General features: G+C 39.3%; 1 protein-coding gene across 1 annotated transcript in view; it reads right to left on the bottom strand.

Moving 5' to 3' along the window:
- Positions 1 to 12660, bottom strand: part of CFAP47 (cilia and flagella associated protein 47) — a 296277-nt gene extending 283617 nt beyond the window's left edge. Inside the window, exons 1-9 of the mRNA XM_054060306.1 lie at positions 12647 to 12660; positions 11655 to 11922; positions 8629 to 8780; positions 6034 to 6149; positions 3858 to 3996; positions 2619 to 2847; positions 1850 to 2010; positions 843 to 976; positions 10 to 245 (exon numbers count right to left, since the gene is read on the bottom strand). Coding sequence (XP_053916281.1) covers positions 10 to 245; positions 843 to 976; positions 1850 to 2010; positions 2619 to 2847; positions 3858 to 3996; positions 6034 to 6149; positions 8629 to 8780; positions 11655 to 11922; positions 12647 to 12660 — 1449 coding nt within the window. The remainder of the gene's footprint in view (positions 1 to 9; positions 246 to 842; positions 977 to 1849; positions 2011 to 2618; positions 2848 to 3857; positions 3997 to 6033; positions 6150 to 8628; positions 8781 to 11654; positions 11923 to 12646) is intronic.
- Between the last annotated feature and the right edge of the window lie 12622 nt (positions 12661 to 25282).

Raw genomic sequence — 25282 nt, forward strand, 5'->3', positions numbered from 1 at the left:
GATAATTACCTTTGCAGATTTTTCTGTAATTTTTCCTTTTTCAGGAGAAATATTAAAGTGAGCAGTCTTGCGGAAGCTGAATGTTACTGGAAGGGACTCAGACTCATTTTTGAGTGTGCATCGAACTTGTGTTTGTTCACCCGGGAAACAGTTTATAAAGTTAATAACTGGTCCTGGATTAAAAGTTAACATGACAGGAATCCCAGAACCTGTCAAAGCCAACTCCATGTCATGAGGATGATTCACTGCATTAGATAAACACACAAAAAGCCAAACAAAAAAAATCTCACATACCCATTAGCTAACCAACTAGAAGAGTTATACTATAGTTCTACGTCTGCAAAACCAAAATAATATCATAATACAATATGATTTATTATGCAATTTTCTATAAACTTAACATAGAAGTGCTTACTTATAATGACTGTTGAATAACATATTCCCTCATTAAGGAATCAGAGAGAGATCAAATATGCACTTGAAAATGCACAAAACTGGTATTACCGAAGTGTTGGTGACTTGTAAATGGCTGGGGGATTTTTATATATTTTTTTAAATATTTACACTTATAATTAAGTTCTAGGCCTTCACTACCAGCAGGTACATTCATGACATGCATGACTGCCTCCATCTTTCTACTCACCATTCAAAGATTTTTTTGGTCCTAAAGACTTAAAGAGGTAAGTTAAAACAATTTATTTGTATTTATATAAGCAAAATAAACATAGATTTTGTATAAAACTGCTAAGAAGATTTAGAAATAAAAAAAGAAAATCAAGTCATACGATTCTATCACCCATATAAACATTCCTGATGGTGACTGTACATTTCTGATAACATACTTGTGATTGCCGTGGCACCATCACTGAATGCCTGCAGATAGCCAGCATTATTCCCGGCAGCTTCAAATCTCAGAAACAGTACATAATCTTGTTTCAGTGATGAGTCATTCACTCCAGAGTCCCTTTCAAATTTTCTGTAAGAGTCACAATCTCTAATTACAAGTTGGTGAAAAACCAAACCACCAAACCCCAGCCCACAAAAATAAAATCAAGACTTCTTTTTCATTATCCAGTCTGACTTCTTTGCTGTTAGTTACAGCTTAAACAAATGACCTTTATATTTCCTTTCAGAAAATAGAATGGTAACAAATTTAAGCTCAACAATATCTGTATGCTTATTATACTAGTCATCTGATATCTTTTCCAGACTATAACAGTTTTCTAAACTAATATTACATGCATAATATTCACTTATAGAGTTTAAGTCAGGGAAAACCGCAAGAGTGCTTTTTTTTTTTTTTCTTTTCCTTATCCAAAGAAGAAATTCTCCTTTATGCTTACATTTTCTCTAATGGAATGAAAGCTCTCCAAAACATATATACTTCATCACCAAGAGACTGAAACATTATTTCATAATGCTGCATATATAGTATATCTTAACGAAATAAAGCTGCAGTCATTATAAAGGCACTTAATTTGACAAAAAATAGAACTTTCTCAACAGTCTTTAGAGATTAAACATATTTAAAGGGAGCTGCAATTACTTCCCTTGGCAAAATCTAATACAATTTTTGTTCTAGAAAAACAATCCTAACCAATACTTGGTGCAAATGCATCTTTAATGTATTATAAAACATCTCCCAGATAATCACATCAGACTTTGTTTTCTCATTTGAAATATCATGCCAATCAATTTCTTTTAACACACATAAATACTTAAGAAGTCATTCAGAAAAAGACTTGCAAACACGTTAAAATTATTTTCTCTAACACAGCTTGTTACACAATAGGTTAGCTAAATCAACATCTCTATATGTGTGTGTGTCTAATTTGGACCACTCACTCACTTTGGACTAAAGCACAATGTAACCAAAGATTTCTCATAAGGTAGCAAAGTTCCTTGATTGGGAATGCACAAGATCAAGGTGGAAACATCTACATGTCTTGTACTATTTTTGAGGCTTAAGTCTTGTAAAGCAGCATCTGCACTCCTCTGAAGATCTGTCCCCTAAAAAAAATTCAAAATGTGGAATAGTTCAGGCTGTTCTGCTCCCCTTTTTGTGTTTGTTGTTTTTTTTATTTCATACACATACATTTTCATCTTTCATAACAAGCAGAAAGATACAATATAAGTAACAACACCAAAATAGTTACATATCACAGAGCTAATTGACTGATTTTTAAACATCAATTTCATGTCAGTGTTTTGAATTCCCTTTTTTAAAGGTGGTGATTTCATCAGAGGATTTCACTGTTTGAGAATAACAAGAGAAACCACAGATGCTTAACACCTTAGAAATCAAAACACATTTTGATAACTCCTGCTAAATGATAAATCCAGTAGATCAAGCAAAACCACTCAAAAAAAAAAGCCTAAAAAAAGAACATACCCAGTGAACATACTTAACATTGATAAGGTTAAAGTGTCACATGGCAAAAGGGAAACATCTGAAAAAAACTAATTCCAAGTTTAATTTATAGTAAAAAATGTATTGGTTTGGCAGAAGTTTCAGAAAGCCTATTGTTCTAGAAATAGTATGAGATAGTAAACACTACCGGAAGACCAATATTGAGAAACAAAAAATGCAAAAGCAGAAATGAAACAAGTTTTCTTACCATCTCTCCTCCAATGGCATTATCTTCCAGTACTGCTACCCAGCTCACACTCTCCGGACTTTCATTGTATAAAGATATTTGTTCAGTCTTTGAACACCCAAAGTAAACAGGTCCAAAGTTAATGCATTCCAACATATTTCCACAAGACACTCCTAGAACTTTAAGAACTTGTTCAACCACAGCAGCTTTGACCCACACTTGAGTGCACCCTTGGTCTTCCAGCTCCACTCTGTCAGTAAGAGTAGCAAGCAACAATAGGTAATGCAGACAAATGTTAGAAATAGTCAGTTTGGTTTATATTAGAACCTATGCAAAACTGAACCAAATCAGAGCATTTAAATCATAATGTGATACCTAACAGGAATTACCAGTGAGGAAAAATCACACATCATATGGTGAAGTTCTGGGTAGCTTTGGAGAGCATTTCCCCTTTTTTAATATTTGAAACAATAGAAAAAGCCTCTCAAAATAATCAGAGATGTCCAAAGATGACAACACTGTTCCTATTACTATCTTTGTATCTAGATATGAATTTTAGTATAGGTTTAGTAATTAGTAATTTCTTTTAGGCAATTGCAGTTAGAAGTTCATCTGAATAGCCATGTCTTCGCAATACCACAAAACACCATATACATATTTTCAAGTCTTTGTTATTGGAATTCTACTGGAACAAAGCATATGTGTTCTTATTGCACAAAAGAATGAAATCTAATAATGTAATTTATTGTTCTAATGGAATCAACTATTCTGAAACTGAAAAATAACAACACCCTCTTCACTATTATAAGAAAACAGGATTGAAAAGGACTTTCCAGATCAGTATCCACTTCCATATTCTGGCACTTCCTAAAACTTTGTATTTACCATTTGAAGAAACACAAGGTAGGCATTTAAAAATAGTTAAAAAGTTAAGAAGTTAAAAAAAGTAAGAAACACAGGATGCACAGAAAGGTGAAAGATACAAAAGCTCTTAGTTGTATACCGAGAAATGTACAAACATCCTGTACCACTACAAATTATGAGAGATCTTTAATAACACAGCCCGGCACACAATTCATGCAACATTGTTCTGTGGAGGTAATATAATCATTAAATTAATTTAATAAAAACAAATATAGGAGACAGTAACTGACACCGAGGAGCTTAACTTTATTAGATAAACATTCATAATAAAGACTAGAATTACTAGCAGACAAAAATGTAATGCATATAGCTGGATTTCTTCAGTCATACACTCACTTAATCACTTCTTTGATGATTCTGGGTACATCTGTGCAGATATCCACTTTAACCCTCTTTACAGATTTCGGTTCTACCACTCCACTGGTGGGTTCTATGTTAAGCAGGACAACCCCATCATATGATATTTCAAATGTACCTAGAAGAAATAGAACAATAAACAGGACGTTACACAAATAAAGTAGTAGACTTACAGTCGTCTTTGGAATTACAAAACACGCAATGCAGATATTCACAAGCAGTAGATTTTCCTATGGAAACAGGAAACATGGAGTTAATCTTTTCCAAAACTATTTCTAACACATAGTATATAGTTATTTCCAGGTTTATTTCAATATTACACTAACACATCTAATGCAACTTTGCAAGTTGTGAACTTAACAGAAAAGTTATTCACATTCCAAGCAGAAGTGACTATGTCATAAAGCAGCAGTAATTAACATTTTTAAGTTACATGATATTGCATACACAGCTTTAGGCAGCTACTGTAGCCAGACAGTTAAGTGTATGTAGCAGGCAACAACAGTTTTCATGGTTTGGTATGTACACAATGCAATTTACTGCAGAAAAGAACAGCAAACTTTTCTAGGTTATAAAAATATTTTTTAAATGTGAAAATACTATTAAATGTGTATTTTATCCAGCAGCCCTAACTGTCATTATATCATAGGTAGCAGGAAGTTGTTCCAAATGTTGCAGGAAGAATGCAGCGTTTGACCTCAGATAATAGACAATATCTCATATGATGCCAAACCAGGAACAAAGGTTGTGTTTTGTCCATGGGGTGACTTGTGAAATGCAATCCTTGAGTCACAGGCCAGGATACAGCACTTCCTGCTGATATAGTTTATGTGCTGCCTGTTCGCATGACCTGCTGTACTATGCTCTACAAAGCCTACAGAAACACAAATTCAGCAGCAATTCTTTTGTCTGCCCTCAATACGTTCTTCACTAACCACTGCTTTCATTCTAATTTTGCCTGTGTCCAGCCCTGCAAAACTCCATCAAGCAACCTTCATGCATCATACAACAGAGCTTGTAAGTAGAAACAGTTCCTACATGAGAAATATCATGCAAATTGCTTGTAGAAGCATACATAACGTAGGTTATTTCCTTTTCTTTACCTATCCATCATTCCACAAAAAAAGAAGTTAGTATGTATAAGAACTGATTATATAAACTATATACTACATCTTTAAGTCTTAGAGCTGGCTAGAAAAAGACAATTTTTCCTTGGTTTTTGGAAAAGAAAGGAAGGGAGGGGAATCCTATTCTAACTAGACAGCCATTTGATTTTTTTTTTAAGTATTGCAACGCATCTCTGTGTTACTACAATCACGTATTTTCTGTCAGTACAACATGTCATGGGGAAATATATGAAGCAAATGTTCACACAAGCTGTGCCTTATGCAAATAAAAATACCTTGTGATAAAATAAACAGCTGTACAAGTGAGGAACAAAAATAATTGACTGCCTTAAATTTGTGTTTGAAACTCAATATCGTTGCTCCCCTGCTTCTGGACAAAGGCATCTGCAGCTTTGCCCAGTGGAAAAGGAAGTCAAGTACATTGTTTGGATTATATGAGTGTTCTTATTCTCCATTCTGTGTTTCTTATACTCCTTCGAAGGGCCCATCACAGAAGTTGAAGGATGTGTATATGTTTTGGAAGCTGTGTGATTTCAAGAGTTATGGCAGCAAAAAAAAAAAGACCTCTCATTTTCTTCTGGTAACAAATATGGTTTGACTCCCACCCTAGAGGACTTCAGCTCTGAAAGTAGAGGGAGCTTGCAGTTGTTTATTTAATAGACAGCTAATGGGATCACAGAATCACAAAGACAAGAAAGCAAGAGCAGACTTGATTTGCTACTATTTATGTTGGGCATAGTACGCCAATGAGCAATTGTTATTTTTACATCTTTCAGGTGGTACTGAAATGTAGAAACTCCTAAAACCTGTCAAAGTTGTAAACTCATTTTTCATCCCTATGCGGAAATATAGTAATGCCTACAGAAGCAATGGGCCATTTATAGAACCTTTAGCTACAAGATTCATCATCTGCATAACCCAGAACCTCAGTTAATTTGCACTTGGCCACTGAAGTGTTAACTTGCAGAAAATTACATTTTCCAATAAAATTAAATATTTGTATAATTTAATGCATACTAAATATTTACCTGAAGACAATCCATGGTTCACAATACTAAACTTTTTACTAATTATTTTACTGTTCGCAATCACTGCACCAAAATTAATCTCTGACTCAACTTCCAGGTGACAGGATTGAATTAATCTGCAGAAAAAAGAAATGGTTATGTTTTCCCAAAACTTGAAAATAATTTCACATTTTTAAAGAAATTTTATTAAGCACTTCAGTTGAAGAGAGTTCTTTTCCCCTACTTCTCCCACCAATGTTTATGCAACACAGTTCAACAGTATAGCATACACAGGAAAGATGTAAAAAAAGATTGAGCTATCCATCAAGCTGTTTAATGACTAACTACTGTAACTTTAAAACACTATAGCCTTAAACAATTGTTTTACATTGAATGTATGCACTTATATTTCATTTTAAATGTTTTATTATAGTACAAAGAACTTTAAATAAAAGCCTCTTGATTTGTTTGCATCACAAAATAAGACCTAAGTTAACATTCACCATATTTCATTATCAGCTGCCAGAACTAAAAGCAGAGTGAAAACATGCATGCCAGTTTCAATTTACAGTCTTCCTGTTTCATAGATACTTTAAATGCATTCAACAAAACTACTTATAACAGACAGAAGTGGATTAATATACAAGTTACTGCTATTATTTATTTAAGAGCCTCAGTCAGCACAATGACATCACTGTATTGAGTACTGACTGCTTAGCCATAATGAAAAGATCATACTCGCTTCAGGAAACTTGTATTTTAAAGGGCCCAGTCTCTAATACAGTCCTACCTCTCATCTCACATCAAACTGTGTTTGAAATCAATTGGAATTTTACATCAGCACAGCAGACCTTTTAACCACAAACAGGAAAATGCAGGAACAACTGCATCTCATGACCTACATTGCATACAATACAGAAGACTAAACCAAGACTAAAGATAAATCTCCTTGGTCAAGCTAGGTAGATCCTGTCCATATAATCTATTGCATAACGTATGGCAGGAGGAGGAGGCAAAGAAAGGGGGAGAGAGGAGAAAAAAAAAAAAAACATGAAATGCAACAAGAGAAGTTGCTCTTGGGAATGTTAATACACTTTTTAAGTCTCTTTAATAATTTATTACAATGCAAAACAATAAACAACTACATTCTTGAAAGAGATAGCCTAGACCAGCAGGGTGTGGACAAAAAAAAAAAAAAAAACAACAACAAAACAAAAACTAGGAAACAGCTATCAAGATCAGAGTACACGTGAAAAGACTGCAAAAGCTTCACAGTCCAAGAATTCAGACATTCTGCCAAGAAGCTTTGTTAAAAAAATGAAACTCAAGTATTTCTCCTCTCAAGATCACAATATAAAACTTCCCAATTTTACAAGAACAAGCACATCATAAATCCACGCTGCTCCAGAAATTAAGCTAGAAAGTTGTTCGATCTCCAAACTTACATCAAATACATGAGCCACAAATTCATATAATTAACCACTCGATCTACTCTTATGATCCAGGGAAATAAGTAGGTTGTAAACCAAACAACTCTGATATTAATGTCACTAAAGCACAACAGAAATAAAACTCTCTTGGTGACATTTTTTACCAAATAAATGGTTATGAAATTAAATGAAGTGCTACTGTACTTTAATGTTGTATGGGAAACTAACCTTTTCCACACTCTCAGTGAATCTCATCCCAGACTAAAGATTACCTTAAAATGAACAGTAGATGTGATTGAAGAAATCACATGAATTGTTGGCAAAAAGGTTAAACCTTTTCATGCTTTTTTCATAAATTACAAGTGAACTTTTCTTTCCATAAAATTCTATGGACAAAATATATGGACCCATAATTTCCACAGTTTCATAGTGAATTATATATACGTACATATCACCCTATAACCCATACAAAAATAAAAGCTTAAAACTAATATAATTTCAAAGAATGAAGACTAGAAATAAGCTAATAGGTAAAAGAGTAGTAGCAGATATTTAAAGAGGCCAGTCCAAATAATATCAGCAAGAAGTTTGATAAACTATATTTAGAAGCTTTGTCCTTCCAACCAATATATATGTTATATACAATATATAAGACATATATCCATATACACACACATAGACAGGCACACACAATCACACACAAGTTGATGAAAATGCTCTTTTGAGTGTATTACCTTATTCTAAAACACACACTACATTTTCAGAATTAGGCAATGTATGTTTCACTATAATCCAGTTTTGCAAATACAGACAGTTACTATAAAACCTTCATGTAAGTGATTCAGTAAGGAGGGAAGACATTAAGAACAGATGTAACTTGTCTTCTGCTGACACAGAATCAGAAGTTATCAATGTTATCACAACCAACTTGGAAGAAAGCAAAACCAAAAACCTAAACTTTCTCTAGGATCTTAGAGCAACATCAACTCAATTAACTTCCTACATGTGTGCTGCTCTGAAAAACAAAAAACAAATACTGATCTTAATTTTCTAAGGAAAGTTACTATTTGCTTTCAATGCAACTGACAGATCAATTATTTAGCCACATGTGACACCTATTAGCAACCTTCCCACAAGATTAAGCTGCCAATAATAACAGCAGCCTAGGAAGTTTTGACCATCATACCCAAGCAGTGGGATATCAATTGCGTCATCTTCTACTAAAAGAAGCATTCTATCTTCAACATCTTCTGCACTGTCTGGATAATATTCCACAAAAGCTGTAACTTGAAGCCCAGGTGCAACAGGTTTTCCTGGATTTTCCACAATCAATTTAAACTGCAAGTTAAAAAAAAATAAATATTTTTTTAAAATTGTTGAACATTCCTAAATTAAAAAACACACACACAGAGTTCATTTTCAGAAGAATATGCAGATTGATTGAAAATTCACAAACAACTTTAAAATATGGAGGATTTTATGAAATTTTTCTTTTGATTTACTGAAGCCCACACTTTTTACAGTAAAACAGAAAGACACAATGAACACTAACCAATCAAATTACACAGGAGAGTTGGTTTATCAAAATATTGTTTCTAGTCTTTCCAAGAGAGCTCTAGTCTTTCCTACTGTTGCAATAAACCTTCTGAAGCAACACAAAATTAAGTCAGGTACTACTCAATGCAGAATAGTACCTCAGAAAGTAACAAGAATTAAGTCTCAGTCCAAAGCAGCAACAAAAGGAGATAGCATAGGAGCTCTCCCTAGGTCTTACCAACATTCAGCTTATGTCCACCAGAAGTCTCGCTGAACACTGAAAATATCCCTGAAAGGCCCATGGCATCTCCAGTTTGGGGATCAAATGAAAAAGAAAAAAACAGAAGCAGCTGACAGAAAGCACCTGTTTCATATCTCAAAACATAATTCTGGACATGTTGTTGTCTGTAAGCATATTCTTACATCCAACAGCCACTGCCTGTCTTCCCTTGAATAGAATATACAAGTAACCTACTAGCACACAGTGGGAAATCCAGCAATTCCTACGTTCCTAGGAAAGCCTCACAGCAAAGTCTAGAGCTTCACTGGTGTTTCAGTCTTCTATAATCCACATCACTCTAGACACAATCAGCTTCTGCTCAATATAACCACTTTAATTAGTGTTTCTTTCTGAGTCAGCCCTCTTTTTGAAAATAAAAATCCTCCTTTCTGAAACCCTTCTGTGATCCTAGTATTTTTTAAGTTCTCTGTTCTAATTTACATTTGAAATATATAAACATATAATTTACTACTTACTGGTTCTATTGTCTAAGCATCTTCTATTCCTTTAAAACTTTTCTAGCAGTAGAAACACTTGTCTAAAGGAAATTTGTTATGTAATATTCATCATGATTATGGGCTTGATTTTTAAAAAGTAGACATGTTGTGATTTTGAAGTGTGTAGGATTTATGTCTTCTCTAAAGAGAATTAAACAGCCATGCATATTGATTCTACATAAGGGAAAATTAATATATTATACTAAGAAGTTTTAATGAAACCTAAGGAAAACCACTTTGTGAGCTAAATTCCTTTAAAGGCATTTCCTGGCCATGCACTATGACTGCTCAGGGGAGCTTCCTTTTCAGTTCTTGCACTCTGTGAATGTAATGCCTCAGAAAATTCACAGATGAGTGATACACTTTAGAGCCATGTAATCATAGAAAGTAGTATATGGTCTGGGAGTGAGAAAGGGCAATAAAACAGACCTTTCTGGAACTGAGCACGTGAAGTGGAATCTTGTCCCCTAACTGTCATATTGGTTGTCTCATGCACAATAGCATTAAAACACGCAGCAAAAGGCATAAGAAATTCACAGAGGTGAAAACTCATAAATTATTATTGAGTAACCTTTTCTCTTTTATAAAATTGACTCTGCCTTTGCACTTCTGAGCACATGAAAAATTGATTAGGCTGATGAAAACTAAAAAATTAGAATAAGCCCAACCCTACCAAATCAAGCACTCTCAACAGTTTCCAGTCAGTTCCAAAATTCCTAAGTTACAGTGTAATAAAAATCAAGTTGTCTACATCAGGCAAATTAGCATATTTTAGTGGGATAAAATGCATACACTGTCTTGGCAACTCTTGCCCTCAAACAGAAAGGCCGACGACTCAAACAGTGAAATTACCCCTGACAATCATTTTCATAACTACCTTGGAATATTCTTATTCATAGTTCAAGTTCAGAGGAACACAAATGAATATCAGCTTCTGTTCAACCCTCAATGTCAGTTCATCCTTTCAATCACAATTTTGACATAATTAATAGATAATAAACTAGCTAGATGAAACACCAATATAAAACTACTAAGCACAGCTGGCTTTTGCTGGGATCACATAGGTTACAAGTCAAGGGTTAAACTGGTTGTAATTGTTAAGATGTATTTGCCTTTAAGAAGTCTGGGTAGGCAATGATTTTTCCAGACCTAATCAGATGCTATAAATAGTAATCATATAATCTTGAGAAAAGATTGTCAAACCATCTTTTCTGAGAAAGCTCTCCACAAGCAAGCACCACAAATGGACTACTCAAAAAAAAAAAAAAAATCAGAAGAACACAATACAGAAATGAGGTAATAGAGCTATTAATCAGCCCTATGGGAACCCAACCAAAAACAATTTCCAAAGTTTTGCCCTTCAGCTGGACTGGAACACTTCACAAATTTGTTGTGCCCACCACAGCAAAGTGATCTATTTCTGTACAACACTCCCTGAAATAACAAGGGAAACATGGGCATCTTGAGGGATAAATTTTCTGGAGAGCGCAGAGCCAGGCAGCAAACCTAAGCAGGATTTGTAACCAACAAGGAGCCTGATGTAGTAAGACATGCAAGAAAGCTAATTTACTTCTATTGAAATCAAAGATTTAACAAACAAGGAAGCACTCTCCAAATTGCTCACAACCTCAGGAAAATATAGAATGAGGAAGAGTGGAATTCATTTTGTTCTGACTTTCTGGCCAGGGCGAGCGGAGCGGGATGCGCCATCCCGGCCGGGTGGGACACAGCCCCGCGGGACCCGGGGGGGGAGCGCTCCCCACACGCCCCCCGAGGCTGCACGAACGCGCACAGAGCCCGCAGGTGACTCGTGGGGAGAGCCCGGCTTCCGCGGCACCGCCCACCCCGAGCGACGGGGAGGGAGACAGGGAGCGGGCACCCCTCGCGGCCGCCCCTCACCTGGGGCCGGCGGGGCGGCAGCAGCTGGAGGCGACAGCTCTCCCGCCGCCGGTTCTGCACGCTGAGCGCGGCGCGGTAGCGGCCGCCCGGCACCGCGCCCTCGAAGCGCAGCTCGGCGGGGGCGATGCGCACACCGGCCGCGTCCCGGCACCCACCGGCCATGGCCGAGGCCGCGCAGCAGGACGGTCGCTCAGCAACGGACGCTGCGCGATGATTGGGCGCGAGAGAGCGGCGCTTGCAAACCCGCCAATCGGAAGAGGAGACACGGCTGTGGAGGCGGGATGAGGGGCTCCGCTCGGCTCAGTCCGGCTCGGCTCAGTCCGATTCGGCTTGTCTTGATCCAGCTCAGTCCGGCTGAGCTCGGATCGGATCGGCTTGGATCAAATCGGATCGGATCTAATCGGATCGTATCAGCTGAGCTCGGCTCGGCCAGCTCGGCTCGGCCAGCTCAGCTCAGCTCAGTTCGGCTTGGCTCAGTCAGACTCGGCTTGGCTTGATCCAGCTCAGTCTGGCTGAGTTTGGCTTGGCTCAGCTTGGCTCGGATCGGCTTGGATCGGATCAGCTGAGCTCAGCTCAGCTCGGCTCGGATCAGCTGAGCTTGGATCGGCTGACCTCGGCTCGGCTGACCTCAGGTCGGCTTGGATCAGCTGAGCTTGTCTCAGATCGGCTGAGCTGGGCTCGTCCAGCTCAGCTTAGTTTGGCTTAGCTCAGTCCATCTCAGCTTGGCTTGATACAGCTCAGTCCAGATGAGTTTGGCTTGGCTCAGCTCAGCTCAGCATGATTCTGTCCAGCTCAGCTTGGTTCAGCTCAGTCCGACTCCGTTCAGCTTGGCTCAGCTCAGCATGGTTCAGTTCATCTCGGCTTGGTTCAGCTCAGTTTGGTTCTATTCAGTTAAGCTCGGTCCAGATTGGTTTGGTCTGGCTCAGTTTGGCTTGGCTCAGCCCGGCTCAGCTCAGCTCAGTGTGATTTAATCCAGCTCAGTTTGGCCCGACTCAGTTTGGTTCATCTCGGCTCAATTTGTTTCTGCTCAGTTAAGCTCAGTCCAGCTTGGTTCAGTCCAGCTCACCTTGGCTCAGTTCAGCTTGGCTCAGCTCAGTCCAGTTCACCTTGGCTTGGTCCTACTCAGTCCAGATCAGTTTGGCCCAGCTTGGATCCATGAAGTCTGGTTCGATTTGGTTCAGTTCAACTCGGTCCAGCTCAGCTTGGCCTGGTTCAACTTGGCTCAGTCTAGCTCAGCTCTATCTGGCTTGGCTCTGTCCGGTTCAGCTCTGTTTGGTTTGCCTTGGCTTGATCAAGCTCAGTTTGGCTTGAATCGGCTCAGCTCGGTCCAGCTCTGCTCAGTGCAGTTTGGTCCAGCTTGGCTCAGTCCAGCTTAGCTCAGTTTGATTTGGTTCAGTTCGGCTCAGCTCGGCTCAGTTCACTTTGGTTCAGTTCAGCTCAGTTCAGCTTGGTTCAGTCTGGCTCGTCTTGGCTCAGTTCAGCTTGGCTCAGTGCAGCTCGGCTCAGTCTGGTTTGCCTTCACTTGGTCCAGATAAGTCTGGCTCAGTTTGGCTTGGCTTGGTTCAGTTCGGTCCAGCTCAGCGCGGTTTGGGCCAGATCGGCTCAGTCTGGATCAGCTTGGTTTGGTTCAGCTTGGTCTGGCTCAGCTTGCTTCCACTCAGCTCTGCTTGGTTCAGCTCAGCCTGGTTCGGTTCAGTTCGGCTCAGTCCAGCTTGGTTCAATCTGGCTTAGCTTGGCTCAGACCAGTTCAGCTTGGTCTAGCCAGGCTCGGCTCAGCTTGGCATGGCCTGACCCAGCTCAGCTTGGTTCAGTGGCAGCAGCGGAGCTGGTGGGGTTCCCGTGTCCCCGGCTGCACAGTGCCATTGCCCAAGGGAAGGGATCTTTTTAGGTCAAAGCTGTGGCTTTTCCATGTGGTTTCCCCAAGCTGCAGCCTGTGTCCGCCCTGCTACGCCCTCACTCACTGCTGCCTTGGCAAGTGCAGGCATGGACGGTCACCATATCATGGGTGCCAGATCGGGCCGGAGCTGGGAGGAAATAGAAACCCCGTCCCTTTATATGAGGTCCAACAAGGCCAAGGGTCCTGCACTTGGAACACAACAACCCAGTTCAATATTTCAGGCTTGGGTAAGAGTGTCTGGAAAGATGCCTGGCAGAAAAAGACCTGGAGGTGCTGGTGGACAGCCAGCTGAACGTGAGCCAGCAGTGTGCCCAGGTGGCCAAGAGGCCCAACAGCATCCTGGCTTCTCTCAGAAACAGAGTGGCAAGCAGGACTAGGGAAGTGATCACTCCTCCGTACTCAGCACTGGTGAGACCACACCCCTAATACTGTGTTCAGTTTTGGGCCCTTCACTACAAAAAAGACATTGAGTTGCTAGAACGTGTCCAGAGGAGGGCAACGAAGCTGGTGAAGGGGCTGGAGAACAAGTCTTATGAGGAGCGGCTGAGGGAACTGGGGTTGTTTAGTCTGGAGTAGAGGAGGCTGAGGGGAGACCTTATTGCTCTTTACAAATACCTGAAAGATGGTGGTAGTGAGGTGGCTGTTGGTCTCTTCTCCCAAGTAACAAGTGGTAGGACAAGAGTACATGACCTCAAGTTGCAGCACAGGAGATTTAGACTGGATATTAGGAAAAAATTCTGTTCTGAAAGAGTGGTGAAGCATTGGAACAAGATGCGCAGGGAAGTGGTGGAGTCACCTTCCCTGGAGGTTTTCAAAAAATGTGTAGATGTGGCACTTCAGGTCATGGTTTAGTAGGCATGGTGTTGTTGGGCTGATGGTTGGACTTGATGATCTTAGAGGTCTTTTCCAACCTCAATGATTCTATGATTTAGACTGTGTTTACCAGGAGATATCTGAGCCAATGGTCACCCAGTGTTCCCAGCTCGGTGCCTCTTGTTCACCTGAGGTGTTTTCATGCTCCAGGTCCCTCTCCAGCAAGGGCCTCAGACAGTGATAGGTGGTACAAACACAGATGTTCTTCTTGCTCTGTGTTTCTTGAAGTAAAGATGGATTAAATTGAAATAAAAATGCCCTTATTTCTCTTCTGGGCATGTGTGTGGTGAAAGTTGTGTTCCTGCTCTGTATCCCTATGCCTTCCTATGCTGTAATTTAAGTGGTAAAATGAAGTTGACAAGAAGCCAGCACTTAAGACTTGGAGGTAGATGTAGGTAGCAACATGTAGGGCCATGTTGCTCTTCACTTCAGTGTAGCAGAAACAGGGAAGGGGAAAGCTGTACACACAGCATGTACACAGAACCTCAAACATCAGTTTTGATTAACCCAAAATGTTTTTACTTGGATTACTTCATCCCCTGAAAGTGTGCGAGACGGCAAATTATTTATATTTTAAAAGTCAAATGGGAGAATCTGCAAATATGGATGTCACAGATCAGGAGAACTACAAAGTACAAAAGGGGGAAAAAGCCATTTTTTAATGGATCAAGAAACCTAAAGGGAGCAAGGAATGAGGACAGCCTTTGTCTGTGTGTCTGGGGAAGGATGCTACCCAGTCTTTTTGTGACTCTTAAAAATTCAAATGATAGCTACCCATCTGTAAATTACTGAGGTGGGAGTATGACATCACAATCACTAAGGGTAAAATCCAGGCATCTGAAGGGAGTTCTTTGGGAAGACTACTTTAATGTGTTTTGTGATAACATGGTTGAACTTAAATGACACACAAAATAAAAGAAGAAAAGAATACATTATCAAAAAACTAAACTCCCTTAGCTTTTTCACTAGAGAATGGAGAACACTTCCAACTTTTATAAGTCAGCCTTTCCCAGCCTGAAACTTGGTTTTCCTCTGATCTGACTATCCTCCCACATACCAGGCAGAAAACCAGTAGAGCATTGTTAGTTCTTTCCATTTAATAGACATTAATAATTTGTTTAAATGAAATAGTCCTCAGCTTGTTCAGATCTGGGCTGGAGCCATTGCCAATGTAAAATTAGGTGCAGAATCAGAATGCCACCTCTAGCCTGTTTCCCCTGCTACACAGGGGAAAGAAAACATTGATAGAAAGCATTATTATTAGAAAATAGCTAGGTCTGAGGTGGTGGTCCTATCTACTCATGTTCTAAAAGTAGGTCAAAGCTGCTTGTGCACTGAGTTGTCTATGAGATCAGAAGTATCTCTTGCTTGCCCAAGCATCTCTACAAACACAGAAAAATCCTTCATAAAGTATTCCGAGCAGAGGTTGGGAAAAGGGCCAGTAAAATGATCATAACGGTGGTTTATTTGACAGTAATTCAGCAACAAGAAATGACAGTGATACCTGAGATAGTTAAACTAATTTGAACAAACAACCACCCATACTGCACTTTGTTGCTGGAATATGAATGCAGAGAAACTGCGTTTTGAACTGTGAATGCTGGCCTATTTATTTTACTTGAGGAATAAAGATATCTAGAATATCCTAGAAGGAAATAGGGCCACTTACTGGTAAAACTGTGTGCATTCTTGTTTCAGCTTTCAGGAGAAACAGACAAGGTCCAAATAATGATAACTAATAAGATATACTCCTTTGCATTTAATCTTGCAAATTACTCTGTTTAATGGAAAACGAGAATGTCCAAAATGACAGATTTGGGTTGTAATTCTCTCTAAAGGTCTCTTCACTAAACAAAGCATCTGTGAGAAGCAGGACTAATGAAGATTTTATTGGATCTTTTTGTTCTCAATGAGACCATCAGTCTTCACAAAATGTGTAAGAATTGCCAATCTCTGAGACCTTTTTCCTTCTCAGATTGGGTTCAAAGGAGCAGGACCAATATTATTGAAAAAATGGAGTGACAGAGAGACTGTCAATTAGACAAGGCAATCACAAATGCTTTCCTTTTTTTTTCTTTTCTTTTAGAGAGACTCTTTAAAAATTGGTAAATTCACATTGGTTTTGCATGGCAAGATTTTGGTAGGCGTGGTGCTGCAGGGGTGGCTTTTGAGAGAAGCTGCTAGGAGCTTCCTCCATATCCAAAAGAGCCAATGCCAGCTGCCTTGAGGATGGACCTGCTGCTGAGCCTGAGCCAATCAGCAACAACAGTAGTGCTTCTGTAATAACATATTTAAGAGGGAGGAACTTGGACCAGAAGCAGCCTGAAAAGAGAAGTGAGAATATGTAAGAGAACTCTACAGGCATCAATGTCGGTGAAGAGGGAGAGGGAGGAGGTGCTCCAGGTGCCAGAGCAGAGATTCCCCTGTAGTCCATGATGAACACCATGGTGAGGCAGGCTGTGCCACTGCAGCGCATGGAGGATCCCATGCCAGAGCAGGTGGATGTGCCCAAAGTAGACTGGTCCCATGGATAGCCCAAGCTAGAGCAGATTCCTGGCAGTGGCTGTGACCCCATGGAGAGAGGATCCCATGCTGGAGCAGGTTTTCTGGCAGGATTTGTGACCCTGGGGGGTCCCATGCTGGAGTAGTCTGTTCCTCAAGGACTACATTTCATGGAAGGGACGCATGCCAGAGCACTTAATGCTGCAGCCTGTAGGAAGGACCTACTGAAGTAGTTCATGAAGAACTGTTTCATATAGAAGGCATCACAGGCTTCCCATGAAGAATGTGAAGAGGAAGGAACAGAGATGTGTAATGAACTGACCGCAACCACTATTCCCTGTCCCCCTCAGTGGGAAGAAGTAGAAAAAATTGGGAGTGAATCTGAGCCTGGGAAGAAGGGAGAGGTGGGGTGAAGGTGTTTTAAGATTTGGTCTTGTTTCTCAAGACCCTCTGATTTTTGATTGGCAATAAATTAAATTAATTTCCCCGAATCAAGTCTTTTTTATCTGTAACAGTAACTGCTGAGTGATCTCACTGCCATTTTCTCAGCCCACAAGCTGCTACATCTTATATTTGACCTCCTGTCCAGTTGATGGAGGGGAGTGATAGAGCAGCTTTGGTGAGCATCTGGCATCCAGCCAAGGTCAACCTGCCACAAAAATGAAAAACCTCTATCATAAGTGAGTAAACTTTCCGTTATTCGGCAATATGGTTTAGGGATATAAAAGCCATACGCTAACCTATTACATGTATTTATAGAGCAGACGCAGAGTGATTTTACCAGTGTAATCCTTCAGTTTAGCTAAGTAGCCTGACTAGGAGGGAAGTCATAATACTGTTGTATCATGATAGTACTGATTTGGGGACCAAAGTTTGTACCAGCACACAGTACTGAGCTGAACATTTTGGCCTCATGAACTTACAGCAGTTAATGCATAGTTTCCAACACCAGGCTTTGCATAACAAATTATAAATGTGCCCTTTGTTTCCTGCAGTCTGCTCCAATAGAAATGCTTTCTGCATCTGGTAACTTTTTCAGTCACAATGTGTGAAAACATCCTTGTTCATGAAAAATTTAGTAACTCTAAAAGCAACCATATCCACTCATGGATTTCATGTATTAGCCAAATATAAAACTTGCTGGGTAGAAAGAATAATGATTGAAGTGCTGCACTGAGAAACATGATGAAGAAGTATGTTTCTGGGCTGGGAAAATCATCTCTCATTGAAAGAGAATTTAACTATGGGGAATCTGCACGTGTATATAAATAATAGGCAACTCAGATAAGGCATAGTTCTGAAAATCTCTCATATAAATCAGAGTTTCTTTGACAGCTGTCTGTGTCTTTTAAAGACTCCCATAAGTTCATTATATTTACCATGTTGAAACAGAGCAGTAAAATTCCCAGGGTGATATCTTGATGTCAGCAAATATTGGCATCAATGAATCAATATTATATTTCCAGTATACACAACTAAGATGCGATTTCCTAAGGTTACTAATGACAGGATTCATCTCGCCACGCTTCACTGATGTAAAATCAGTGTCTAGCCTAAGCTTACACTATGGTTAGGAGTGAGATAAGTACCTCCAGAGGATGATCATCACACTCCTCTTACATAAACATTTAAAATAGAATTTCGTATATCACATTGACTTTATGCAAGTCTCCTGCCATCTAGTTACTTAAAGAATTTCAAGAATCTTTTTCTTAGGCGGTAATGATAAAGTTATTGAGAAGCACGTTCAGATGTTAGGGAATTTATTTTCTTTTGCCTGAAGGCTGAAAATTACTGCCTAATCATTTTGTGGTACAATTATGTGTCTTCATTACACATGTATCTTTTACATTTTATATGCAATTTATCCAACTTACTTCCTTAGAATACAAGTGCTTAGTAATATAAATTAAATTTGCATTGCATTGTGATCATCTAGAATGTCACATCACTCCCTGGTTTTCAGCTTTTTAGGTGCTCAGTCTCCTAAGCTGCTTGATGTTTTTATTTCCTTGACTTTAATTACAGTTGGAAACTATTACCAAACAGATATGTCTGTATGCTTTAAAAGCAATCTGGCTATGGTTCAGTATAACCTTCTGCGGTTACCCTTTGCATTAACAATCCACTTTGCCTGAAAATACTATCACTAGTCCTCATGAATGTCGTCGTAACTTGTTCCATTATAGTAGGAGGACTCATTTGTCTTCATATGCAGCAAGTGAAAAGATACTTCCCAATTTATCTGGGTCCTTATCCAATGATGGCCATGAAGATCAAAGGCAAAGCTTCAGTATTGCATGGAATGTGAATTAGAATAGAACCTATCTTGCAGCATACAGAAGATATATACTCTGAGAAATTCATGCTACTCAGCAGGTTAATTATGCGTAGTGTCAAAAAACTCTTCCTTTTATGAATTTTACACTGATTTTTTTTTCAGATTACTATTTCAACATTTCTTCCTGCACTAGTTAAAAAGGAGAAATGTGAATGTTCAAATGACCTTCACTACTCCATTCATCTTTTCGTATATCTCTACCCTAATATTTCATGCTTAGCTTAATCCTGTGTTTATACACTTTTTTCTTCAGCGAAGGGTTTTTCCTTGTTATTTGCTTTCCCTTTTCTAGTTACCCACTGGTTTTAGATTCTGTAGTCTACCTGTAACTCTCTCTGTAGATACTTTTCTTAATGCAGTTTAATATCCCGTTTCTATTGATATTTTCATAAAGCAGATATTCCATTGCTTTCTTCTAACTAACATCCATTCATCTTACTGACTGGTCATATAAACATAGAGGTACCACAGGTCTCGAGCTTCTCCTTTCAACATGCAGTACTTTCACCTTATCTATGTTTCAATCCACTTGCCATCACGTGGCCTTCCTTATCAGCTACAAACACAGCATGTTTATTCATTATGGTAGTATCAATATGTTTACATTTTAGGCTGCATGTGATGAGCATTTTGCACTTTCTAATTTTTCTTAGCCATAGTGACAAATGTTTAATATAATGATGGATAAAAAAAAATAAAGGCAGGCTTGCAGGTAAAAAAGACATGCATTGAGACTCAAGGATTGATAAAATTTTTTTAACTTGGTAATAAACCCTCTTTCAGCAATTTCATCAAGCACTTATATAGTATACAACAAAATTATATCCATCAGAGCTGTAAGACAAGAACAGAAACAAACAATGCATAATAAAGCAATTATCCACTGCAAATAGAGGTCACCATTATTGCCAATCTTGAAGGCAATTCACACAGAGCTAATAGTTTGGGGAGCTATTGAAAGCAGAATCTCATTTCTTCAGTACGTATTATTTTCTGTTAACTGAAAAGGGATCCACATTCCTGAAATTACGGAAACTATTGCAAAATATCCTAGATTAATTCATAACTGGCACAAATTCATCTGTCTTCTATGTGAAGATGTCCTCTCGACAGCGAGCTTTCAACACTGCAACATCTATCACCCGCTGTAACAACTGTTCCCTCTCTATCTTCCTAAAGTCTCTCTGAAATGAATGCTAAGCAGCACAGGCTAAGTACTATATAAGGCAGAATAGGAGAAAACATCAGAAATGCTTTGCCTAATTATGAAAAAAGCACATATGTTTGCTGTGTCATGAAACGCCAGCACCCCAGCACCAAACGGCATGGTCGTTTTGTGATAGCACAGTAGGTGGTGCTCAAGCCAACCTGGTTTCCCAGAGCACCCGGAGAGAAGTACATGCCTTTCCAGAAGCAACTTTCACTGATTGGCTTCTCCATAGCCCAGCAGTGTCCCAGCAGCAGTTATTCTTGCTGAAAAATCACACTCAAAATATTAATTGAGCAAACCATGATGAACATGTATTTTACTTAGTAGTTTTGCAACTCTAGACATATTTATGGTGAAAACTAAAACCACATTAAATTGACAGTACCTCCTACAGAATTCTTTCTTCTACCCTGAAAACCATCTGCATGTGTGCAGGTAGATTCAACACTTCTCCCTCTAAGATGTGATTTTGTTAGCCTTACTCGGGCATTGTGTGCCTTCTCCTGCAGGTCAGTACTTTCAACACGCATTTTCTAAAGGCTAAAAGGTTCCAAAAGTTTTGCAGCTCTAGTGAGATGTATCATGATTTCAGAGGGCTGGAGCACCTCCTGTAGTACGACAGGTTGAGAGAGTTGGGTTTGTTCCTCCTGGAGAAGAAAAGGCTGTGAGTAGACCTTATAGCGACCTCCCAATACCTGCAGGGGACTACAAGAAAGCTGGGGAGGAACTGTTTACAAAGGCTTGTAGTGATAGGACTACAGGCAATGGGTATAAACTGGAGAGCAGCAGATTTAGACTAGAAATAAGGAGGAATTTCTTCATGATGAGAGTGGTGAGGCACTGGAACAGGTTGCCAGGGGAAGTTGTGGATGCCGCATCCCTGGAGGTGTTCAAGGCCAGGTTAGATGGGGCTTTGAGCAGCCTGATCTAGTGGGAGGTGTCCCTGCCCATGGCAGGAGGGTTGGAATTAGATGATCTTTAAGGTCCCTTCCAACCCAAACTATTCTATGATTCAATGATTTCTTTTTCTTCTGTTACCATATCTGAAATGCCTGTACCTCTGGGATCTAACTGCTTAGATATTTGGTGACAGAAAATTTAAAACAAAACTATTTGCAAGAGCACTATGAATCCCTAGGAAATACTGGGGCAACCCAAGTAAGTTCTTCCAGGACTTCATAAATAGCTTTGGGTGGATGAGTGCAGTCTGACTTATAGATGACAGGCACTTCCAATTAAATAAAAAAATCCTATTTAAAAGCTACTAATGTAAGTTAGCAGGCTAATAATATTTCGATCATATCTCGATGAATCTGCTGCAGAGCGTCTTTCAGCACGGTGCTGAAAGTGGATCCACTGCTGCTCTCATGAGTCCTACCTTGCACAGCAGCATAGCAGGGTCCAGACCTGCTATGGGAGGGCAAGAAAGGGAATACAGGGGAGGAAGGAACAGGAAAGGCGAAGATAAAGGTCTTTAATCCTGCTGGACACACAGCCAGACGCATGTCCATATACACTGTGAGCTACTGTAGTGTGACCTTTGCATTTTTTAAATAAAACATAAAGTTTAGGAGTGTCTGATTCATATATATCTATTTGTTCTCAGAAATAATCTGTGTTAAGAGTCAAAGCGGTTACCATACACACTTTCTGCAGCATTTTCTTGATAAACATTTCAGGATCTCGAATTTTCAAAATAAGCAGAGTATTTGAGGAGAGTGTTTTTATGCTTTTCATCATTCTCAACTGTTAATAGACTTTGTTTCAGGATTTGTCTTTTATTTTGCACAAATCATTAGTACACGCTTCGTAACTCTCCATTGACAGAAAGAGTAATTCTTCACAGAAAGAGTCATTGGGCACTGGAACAGGCTGCCCAGGGAGGTGGTCGAGTCGCCTTCCCTGGAGGTGTTTAAGGAACGGGTGGTTGAAGTCCTTAGGGGCATGGTTTAGGGAGTGTTAGGAATGGTTGGACTCGATGATCCAGTGGGTCCTTTCCAACCTGGTGATTCTGTGATTCTGTGTGATCCTAGGAGGAGGCACTTAGAGCCTATCAGCTATAAGAGTAGTAATGCATTAGAGATTGTATGAACTACTTATTTCTCATTTGTCTTCCCTTACAGGCCTCGCAGCACCGGGAACAGCTGTGCACTAAGCTGCAGACATCAAGAAAGCTACTATATTTATGACAGCGCTCTACTTTTCCTTGTTGCCAAAAGAGTGGTCAGAAGTAGCATAGTAATTTATACTGCTGAATCCTATTATCACAATATTTTTATATTTTTGGCCACATCCTGGAAACAAATTCATCTTCCCAATGCCGTTATCTGTTGAGGAAGTATAGCAACATTTTAATACTGATTCTGAATTCCTTATGCTTGAATTAGTTGTGTATATTTCACAGTGGCATATTTAATATTCAGCTTTCAGCAACCACTAGAACATTTCCGCACAAGTTCTTACTCACAGTGATAAAAGAAAATTTACATAGTTTTCCAGGTTTCTAGCCAAGGACACGGTAAGCTTTTCCTTACGGTGACATCACATGGCCAGTACTCCTCCACCATTCTATAGAGCATCAGGGGTACAGCTACCCGCAATATTTAATGAATCTCTCATTATGCCTTGCCAGATATTGTGAAGCATTTCTTGGTAGTCAGCAAAGTTGGATCTCTCAGACTTGTCAGTGACTTTTTATAACATTTAAGACAAAAACATCCTGTGATCGCCTGATTAGATTTCCAGCAATATAAAAGCCTTGTGAATTACTTAGACACAATTGCTTATTTAATTCCAGCAGCTGGACTTGTACTAAAACTTATCCTTTAGAGATCTTGGTATAAAGATCTCTTCTGACATACTTATATTCTTTGATTGGTTACAAAGGCTAATTATTCTTACCCGTGCTGTTCTAGATCAGGGTCCATCATCTATGGATGAACTTGCTATGTCTCTAAACCCAAGATCTGTGGCTGCAAATAAAGATGCTCTCATGACCACAGAGGTAATCAAGGACACCAAGAGAAAAATCTTGACATTTTGAGTGGTAGACTGTGGTCCTGGCATTTGAAATGCATTACTGGCATTCCAGAAATCTCTAAATAGCCTCATCTTAGTTATAGTAAATCTCCACTTTAAACCTAGAAAGTCCAAGGGCACATAAGGATAAAAATAGTCTATTGAGATGTAGTCAAAATTTACAAATACCTACTCCAGATACGAAGGGAATGAAAAGATAAGATATTGAAAGTCTTTGTTGTTTCTGAAACATTTAAATGGATGAAAGATAAACAAATATAAATGTGAACATGAAAAAAAGTAACTAAAAATGCCTGTACAAGTAACTTTTTTTCTCACTTGCACACTACCAAGGTCACAACTGAAGCATAATTCAAGGTGGTCTTAACAGAACATACATGGGAATTTTTCTAGAAATTTTGGCATGAAGTCCTTGAAGTACCTGAAGGAACTCTAAGTATTTGAAGCAACTAGAAAACATTTTACACAGTGCTGGAACAGAATGATTGATGAAGAATAATAAAACACTTCAAAATATTAACATGAAAACATTTATGCAATGAGGCAAATAATAGCTGTAGGTCAGTAGCTGCAATCTAAAAAGATATGGAAGAAGATTTCATGCATGAAATATAGCAGACTGAGAAGCTGGAAAATTTGAAAAGGTATATGAAATTGTAGAAGAATACATTAATACTTATTAGTCATTCAGGTCAATGCAAACAGTAAAGAATAAAGAACAGTTAGATTATTTGAATGGCAGGTTTTTAGGAGACTGAAGAGTATATCTGCATACAGGTCCATTGCAATTGTCTCTGGTTTTTCAGATTAGCATGTATGTTTTTCGAACAGTGAGAAAAGTTAAGGATGGTGCTGCGTTCTGCACAAAAGTTTACTGGCCATTGACAATTCATAGCTGTTTGGGAACAATCCCTTGAAAACAGGGGTTGTTAGCGTTGGAAGCAGTGAAGCATCTTCTTCTAAGATGCTGACTGCTCCAGTGCCACCTGAGAGGCAGAAGGAGAAAGGGGATGGGTTGAAAAAGGCATAGATAATTCAGCCATGTACAGACTATGCACATTAAGTTATACCTGGGGAATAGTTCCCTACCATTCCCCACTGCAACTGATCTTGCAGGATGCTGAGCCTACACTTGTAGATCCTAAAGAGATTTAGTTTTGGTAACTGCAGTTTCAACAAAGCCAAGCAGCTGCTGATGAAGCTGAGCTGTCAATTTTAATGCTGACAATAGGCTTCTAAGTGATTCAAAGGAGGGAATAAACCTCCTTATCTGAAAGTTTTAAAGGTGGTCCAGAGCAGTCTGAAGGAGTAAGTGAGGTGCTGTGGTATTGGCACCCTCTCGAGGGTGCAGAAGAGCTTGAGGTCCAGAAACAGCTGAGTAGCTGCCCATTGTTCTAGCGATGTAGCAGCTTGGGGAGGTGACTCAAGGAGGGCAGGGAAGCAACCACTTGCAGGCAGCAAGACCCCAACTCAGGAAAATACTGTGTAAAACAGCAAAAAGGGCAAAATTGTAGAAATACTACTACATTCAGCTAAAAGGGACTGAGCAATAGAATCTACAGTTATACCTTTTCCTCTTTGTCAAAAATGTGTATGGGCTGTTGACAGCTTTCTCTATCACGGTTGGGTAGCTTGCGTTCAACCACAAAAGATCACGTAAGTTATTTAGTCTCTCTGAATAAGGGCAATTCTTTGTAGCTGTTCTGAGCCTTTGCTTTCAATGAGTCATTTTTAGGAGGGGAGATCACACACATTGTTTGGAAGCC

The sequence above is a fragment of the Cuculus canorus genome, chromosome 1 (assembly GCF_017976375.1).
Source record: "Cuculus canorus isolate bCucCan1 chromosome 1, bCucCan1.pri, whole genome shotgun sequence".
NCBI classification, from domain to species: domain Eukaryota; kingdom Metazoa; phylum Chordata; class Aves; order Cuculiformes; family Cuculidae; genus Cuculus; species Cuculus canorus.